Source organism: Penaeus chinensis, chromosome 27 (genome assembly GCF_019202785.1).
Source record: "Penaeus chinensis breed Huanghai No. 1 chromosome 27, ASM1920278v2, whole genome shotgun sequence".
Taxonomy (NCBI): Eukaryota; Metazoa; Arthropoda; class Malacostraca; order Decapoda; family Penaeidae; genus Penaeus; species Penaeus chinensis.
Genome location: NC_061845.1, coordinates 28908017 through 28915516, shown reverse-complemented (window position 1 = coordinate 28915516; position 7500 = coordinate 28908017). Strand labels below are relative to the sequence as shown.

At 46.7% G+C, this 7500-nt stretch overlaps 1 protein-coding gene and 1 long non-coding RNA gene across 2 annotated transcripts in view; both read right to left on the bottom strand.

Moving 5' to 3' along the window:
- LOC125039670 overlaps nucleotides 1-2768 on the bottom strand; it is a 22727-nt gene extending 19959 nt beyond the window's left edge. Inside the window, exon 1 of the mRNA XM_047633857.1 lies at nucleotides 612-2768. Coding sequence (XP_047489813.1) covers nucleotides 612-1896 — 1285 coding nt within the window. The 5' untranslated portion in view covers nucleotides 1897-2768. The remainder of the gene's footprint in view (nucleotides 1-611) is intronic.
- Nucleotides 2769-2920: 152 nt separating this feature from the next.
- Nucleotides 2921-5997, bottom strand: LOC125039671. Its single transcript, XR_007116135.1, has 2 exons — nucleotides 5872-5997; nucleotides 2921-3124 (listed from the first exon to the last, which is right to left on the bottom strand). It is a non-coding gene; the product is annotated as an uncharacterized LOC125039671 (long non-coding RNA).
- Between the last annotated feature and the right edge of the window lie 1503 nt (nucleotides 5998-7500).

Here is a 7500-nt window from a genome sequence, read left to right as displayed (position 1 = left end):
TCTCTCTCTCTCTCTCTCTCTCTCTCTCTCTCTCTCTCTCTCTCTCTCTCTCTCTCTCTCTCTCTCTCTCTCTCTCCCTCTCTCTCTCTCTCTCCCACCCATTCACTCAATCACTCACTTACTCACTCACTCTCTCTCGCTCTCATTTTGCCCCCCCCCCCCCTCTCTCTCTCTTTTGCTCTCACCTTCGTTCTCCCCATCCTCTCACTCTCTCTCTCTCTCTCTCTCTCTCTCTATATATATATATATATATATATATATATATATATATATATATATATAACACACACGAATCAATGACATTTATTGGAATGGCGTACCTTGGCAATATCGCTTCCGCTGACCTACAGATTAAGTAACATGCCGTAATATTACTATTCGGAGAGAAATGCCAATGAATAATGCAAATAATAGGAACTTTATACATTACATATGCACAACATTAAATTCATGCTTTGCACAATTGTTACAAATGCTATTGTCCACAGACATTTAGCTAAATGAAAGTAGCTTGTAAGCAAAAAGTGGAGACAATGAACGGCAAGTAAAACGTAAAAGCAGGGTACACTCTCTGTATAATGAAGTCCACCTAAGAATACATCGTCACTTACTTAGTATGTCGAGGGAGAAGGACGAGGATGAGCTGCTCCTGGGCGAGTCAGGCTTCCTGTAGTTGTCGTCGTCGTCGTCAATCATTGGGATTTTGAGCTTCCTGTAGCGTGTCCCTTGCTTGAAGTCCCACCCCCTTCGCTGCTCGAGAAGGAGTGGCTTCCTTTCGTTGGCGGCGGAGGTCTTGCTGGCCCTCTTCTTGTCGCTTTGCTTCTGCGCGCCGTGCTTGCCCTTCGTGACGGGGCCGTTGGAGGACTTCTGCACCCTGTTCTCGGAGAGGGGAAGCGCGTTCTTGGAAGGGCTGTGCTTATGCTCCTCGTGCAGGGTGTGGTTCCAGCAGGCGGCGATGCGTTTCTCTCGGTCCTGCAGGGCGCTCCAGTCGCCCGACTTCACCAGGTGTTCGTGGAACCGCTTCGGCGCCGGCGGTCGGTTGCCGTTCCGGTCATGGCTGCTCTCGTCGTAGACGCCGTTGCCCAGCGTCACCAGCTCCTTGATCACGGCCTCCGCCTTATTCATGTTGTCTGTTAGGAAGAGCTTGCGTGGCATCTTGCAGTCCGCGGCGAAGGCGTCGCCCGCGAGCGGCCGGAGGTTGGTCAGGTCCACGGGGTCGGGGCTGAGGATGTTGTCGAGGGGCCCGTTGCTCCCGGGGCTGGCGTTCTGCAGGTAGCCCGTCTCGTCCTTGTTGATGGGCAGGCCGAGGCTCTGGTGCGGGCTGGCCGGGTAGGAGCCAGGCGACAGCGGCGTGTTGGGGGGCGGAACCAGGTCGGGGCTCAGCGGGTTGGGGTCCGGCGTCTGCCCCGACGTCGGGCTCTTCCGCCGCTTTGGGCTGGAGGGCGTCGAGAGGGGCGAGAGCGGCGTGTTGGGGGGCGGCGTGAGGTTGGGCGTCACGGGAGAGTGCGGGCTGCTGTCGGCGGCGGCGGCGGCGGCGAAGCACTCGGCGGACGACTCGAGCGGGGAGGCCGCGAGGCCCTGCGAGATGGAGGGCATGGACTGGCTGGCGGGGATCGTGGGCCGCAGCGGCGCCGGCAGGTTGTCGGGCAGACACTCGTCGTCGGTGTCGAGGAAGAGCGGATTGACGGTGCCGAAGCCGCTGGCTTCAGCCTCGAAGGCGCCCGCCGAGCACTTCGAGGCCGAGGCGCCGGGCGTGAAGGCGGTGGTGGCGGTGGAGGGCGACGGGCCGGCCGCCTCGCCCTCGCCGGCGCCGTTGCTCGCCATCCCGCGCAGCGTCACGGGCTGGCACGAGCTCGAGGAACTCTTGCTGGACTTTAGGGGCCTGATCCTACTCATGGGGGAAGGACGAGTGGCCGGAGGTCATGCAGGAGGCCTTCGTCCGCCTCCGATCATCGGCGCCCGGAGGCCTTCGAGGGGAAGGAAACGTCGGACAGACGCCGGCCGGGTTGCGACACCGATAGAAACTGCGACGGTAGGTTGTATCACCGAAGGAGGCGCAGATTGTCCTCTGTTGCCTTAAACCTCCCTTAGCAATGGCAACAGACGGCTGATATATCTAAAAAAAACAACATCAAAATCATCACGCTAGTTGTCCAATAAAGTCATAACAGCCCAGGGTTCACATCAACCACGAAAGCCGAGAACAGGAGGCACCGTATCCTGTCCTCATTCGCGCCCTTCGCTACCCAGCCGGCCGGCGCACGAGCCCCGGCGCCTCCTCCCGCGGCGCTTTGATGCTAAATCCGTCGGCCTCAAAATACCCGCGGAGGCCGGAAGGTCGTCTTTAACTTCGACTCAGAAGTCTCCCGCTGCCGCCAGAAGTAATTTCCTCGTCACTTGCGACAGGGCGAGAGGCGGGAGGGCCGGAGGTCTAAGGGGCGTCCCGGAGGAGGAAGACTGGCGCAGAGGGAACGTCGGGGAGTTCGCGTGACGGGAGAATTCGAAGCGTCCCGAATACCTGGATCTCACGTGCTCGGAGCTCAATCAATAGGAGAAAACGTCCCTCCACATCGCCCCGGACGCACACTTTGTCTCGCTCTCACGCTCAGTCGTCAGCAGTCGTGCTTGTGTCTCGCTTTCGATTTTTCCCTCCTCCCCCCTCCGATGTCTTCTGTCTTTCTCTCGTCCTTTTCGTCCTTCTTCCTTCTGTGTACCTCTCTCGTCTCCTTTCCCCCCTCTCTCTCCTTCTCTTCTCTCTCGATCTAATTTCCTCCCTTCTTTAACTTCATTCTCTCTCTCTCTCGATCTTTTTTTCTCCCTCTTTCTTACTTCAACCTTTCCTTTAATTTTTTCCCCTATTTTAATCTATTTCCTCTATGTCACTCTTTCGTTATTTCTTCCCCCTCTTCTCTTATATCCTGTTTCTTTGGCTGGATTCCTAAGGGTTAAGTGATTATGCAGAATCGCACAAATAATCCTCAACACTATTTTTTTTTTCACTAATCATCCAGCTCTCATTTCAGAAAAGCTAAAGTATGCTTTCTGGATCACAAATTTACTTCAGTTTTTTTTTTTTTTTTTATCTTTATTATCTGTTTTCTTTTTTTCTGTTAATTAATCAACTCTGAAAAAGAAATTTAAATTAAAACCGAAAAAAATGTCTTAGTCAGAATTTTGGTTTCTGAAAAAAAAATAACAAAAAAAAATGTATATGCAGATTTAACAGAGCAAATCCACCAAAGATCCTGAGCAAAGACAAACGAAAGAAAACGTGATTACTTATAAAAATCGAAAAAAAGACAAAAATTAAAAAATGCTGCCGAGCTTCAACCAAAAGTTTTAGTCGAAAGATTGACGCAAACTTGGGGGTGGGGGGTGGGGGGAGGCAGGGGAGGGCCGCATAGGAAGGGGACAGGGGAGGGTGGAAGGGAGGGGGACGGGAGGGGGGAGGGGAGAGCGGGAGGTATAGGGGTGGGGTACAGGGAGAGGGGTGGTCGAAGGAGTGAAATTTAAGGGGGCAGGGAGGGGAGGGGGGGAATCGAAAGGGGTGAAGGGGAGGAGGGGAAAGGGGGGGGGGGGAGGGAATCGCGTGATCTCTGTGTCAAGTGAAAATTGTTCTTGTGAGTGTTGTTCTATGGAGGCATTGAGGTGACATTTACTTAGAGGAGGGGTGGGGGGTGGGTGAACAAGGGGGAAGGGGAGGGGGAGAAAGTGGAATAGAGAGAGGGAGAAAGAGGGAGAGGACCGAGTGATGAAGAAAGAGAGAGGGAGAGGACAGAAAGATAAACTGACAGACAGACAGATAGGGAGGGAGAAAGAGAAAAGAGGGAGAGAAAGAGAGAGAGATAGACAGAGCGAGAGGGGGGGGAGGAGCCAGAAAGACAGAAACGAACAGGCCGATAGAATGACAAACAGGCTGAAGGAGAGAGAGAGAGAGAGGGAGAGAGAGAGAGAGAGAGAGAGAGAGAGAGAGAGAGAGAGAGAGAGAGAGAGAGAGAGAGAGAGAGAGAGAGAGAGAGAGAGAGATACAGACAGACAGGCACACATACAGACAGGCACACCGACAGACAGACAGACAGACAGACAGACAGACGGGCAGACAGACAGCCACAGACAAAAACAAAGAAACGCCGAGAGAATAAGGCATAATACACAAGAATAGGAAACGAACCGCGTCCATCTCAGCCAAGAATAAGAAATGAGTAACAGCAACAATCAATAAAAGAGGGACATGAAAGCCTCAACGAAAAAAAGAACGAAAAAAAGAGGTAAAGAAGCGAAGAGTGAAGAGACGCTGAAGGATAATGGCGAGACAAAATACCCCCCCAAAAAAGTAAGAGAGGGAGCAAGGAAAAAAAGATATAGTGAAATCTTCGGCCCCCAAAAAAGTGAGCGAGAAAAGAGAACTTCGCGTGTGTTAACTTCACTTCGTTTTCACTCGTTTTGTTCAAATACTGAGAAGATGCATAAAAAAAAAAAAAAAAAAAAAATGGCGGTTCTTAAGCTTTTTTTTTTTTTTGGTATAAAAAAAGAGCGATTCCGTAAATGAAAGCAGATTAGGAGGAAAAAAAGGAGAAGGAGAGGGAGAGCCGGAGTAAAGATTGTTAAAATTGAGTCGAAACTGGTGCAATAATGGGGTGCAATAATGATCTCGTGGACAGGACACATAGAGGGGACACGTGACACATTATACATATTTGCAGACGGAGAGGGGGTGGGAGTAGAGAGCGGGGGAGAGAGGGGGAGAAGGGAGAGGGGGCAAGGTAAGAGGGGAGAGGGAGGGGACAAACTTTATGCTTAGTTGCCAAGAATCAATAAACAGTAACGTGCTCAGACGAGTTATACCGATCTCGTTCCAAACCGTCCTGAAAAAAAAAAAAAAAAAAAAAAAAATACGCTACATAAACGCATAAAGAAGATACTTAATTACGGCGTGCGCACGTACAGCCGCGTCCTTTCGCCTGTGCACGGCCCGGCTATGCACGTAAGGCCCGGCTGAACTGTAGCGCCAGCGGCCGTCGAGGGGTCCGTGCGAGAGCATTGAACACGGCCTCGATTCCACGTCGGCGTTGCTTTTGTTCTGAGAAATCGGGGAGTAACTCATTAAAATCTTAAAGTTGAAGTCATCACCACAACCACTGTCTTGGTCTCTCTCTCTCTTTCTTTTTTTCTAATTATTATCATCATTATCATACTCGTTTTCTTTTGATTTTCATCGTTTTTGCTTTTGTTTTTTGTTCTTTATTTTATTTTTATTTCCCCCCTTTTTTCCTTCTTCACCTTTTTTGTTCGTGGTTTATGCAGAGGCATTCTCTTCATTATTGTTGGGTATTTGTGTATTTATCGCTTTAGCCAAGTCTGAACACTTCATGCCACATTTTCAAATTCTCAATAACTGCATTCTCTTTCCTCCTCCTCCTCCTCCTCCTCCTCCTCGTCCCAGGCATGGCACACACTAACCATAGAGTAATCTCGTCACACCTCCTCATTCCCTCACACTGAACAGGTGAGGGGAATCGTAGGCTCTTCTCCTCCCCTTCCTCCTCCCTCACACATCACACCGGGCGCCGCGTCTAAGAGGAAACTGCGAGAGACGGAAGAAAGCGGCAGAAACTAAGGCCCGAGAGTGCTTCCTACGAGCGCGTATCACACACGTACACACACACGCACACACACGCCCGCGCTCGCCAGCCATCCAGCCAGCTAGCTACCTTGCCTGCCTGCCTGCTTGGCTCCATGCAGACAGTGGGGCGACCGTCGACCGAAGCGCCGCCGTTAATGCGGTCATGCAAACACCACTTCCCTCTCCCCATGCCCCTTCCCCTTCCCCCTCGGCCCCATTCCCTCCCTCCCTCCCTCCCCGCAACTCACAACTCCCTCTCGTCACGTGAGCGGGTCTGGCGGAAGGATCCATATCGGGTCGCTCTCTGCTCGCCGTCCGTCTGCCAGCTCAACTACATGACTACTGGAAGTGACTCGGCCAGGTAGCGGGGGGCCGGGAAAGCTACTGCAGACCGGCGGCGGGACGGGCCAAGCCGGACGGGCGCGCTGCTCCCTCCGCCTCGCCTCGCCTTCGCCCGGAACGCACGGGCCACGTTGCTCGCGTCATCGGCTCGTGGCATCGGCTCGTGGCATCGGCTCGTGGCATCGGCTCGTGGCATCAGGTCGTGTCATCGGCTCGTGGCATCGGCTCGGTTGCAAGGCTGTTGCTGTCGCTGTCGTTGTTCTTGTTGTTATTGTGACTTCTGTTATCATCAATATCACAATTTCTAATATTATTATTAGTAGTAGTAGTCGTAGTATTTTTATCATTATCACCATTATTGCTGTTGTTGTTGTTGTTATAATTATCATTATCATTGTTATTTTTATTTTTATCATTGTCATTATTATTATTATTGTTGGGGGTGGGTGCAGTTGTTCTTGTTGTTAATAATAAAATTAACAGTGATGATATTAATAAGTGTAGTAATAATAATGACAATAATGATAATAATAATAGCAATTATAATAATAATAATAATAATAATAATAATAGTAATAATAGTAATAATTGTAATAATGATAATAATAATAATAATAATGATAATGATAATATTAATAGCAATGATAATAATGATAATAGTAATAATAACAATAATAACGATAATGATAACAATAACAATAACTATAACTATCATAGTAATGATACTAATAATGATAATACAAAATAATAACAATAACAATAACAATGATAATAACAATGATAATAATGATGATAATGATAAGGATAATAATAATGATTATTATAATCATTAATATCAATATCATTATTATTACTATTATCATTATTAGTTTTATTATTAGTATTATTATCATTATTATCATTATTATCATTATTATCATTATTATCATCATTATTGTCATTATAATTATAATAACAATAATAATGATAATAATAATAGATAAATAGACAAATAAATGACTTAAAATCCCGAAGAACAAATCCTCATACTAAAACATATTTTAATTTGTAAGGAAAATAACCGCAGGAGAGTCTTAAAACTTTTACGTAGTCTTTTATGCAAATGAACTATTTAAATATGGAAATGGGTGGCTTCTATGAATATTATTGATGATGATTATGATGGTGAAAGCAAGGATTATGAAAAGTTATAGTGATGATGGTCATCATGATTATCATCATTATCATAAGCGTTATTATTATTATTATTATTGCTAGTATTATAATTACTATTATAATCATTATTATCATTATTATCATTATTATTATTATTATTATTATTATTATTATTATTATTGTTATTATTATTATTATTGTTATTATTATTATCATTATCATTATTGTTTCTGTTGTTGTTATTATTATCATTATCATTCCCATTATTATTATTATTATCATTATCATTATTGTTATTATCATTATCATTGTTATTATTATTATTACTATTATTATCATTGTCATCGTTATTATGATAATTACCATTATCGTTATTATAA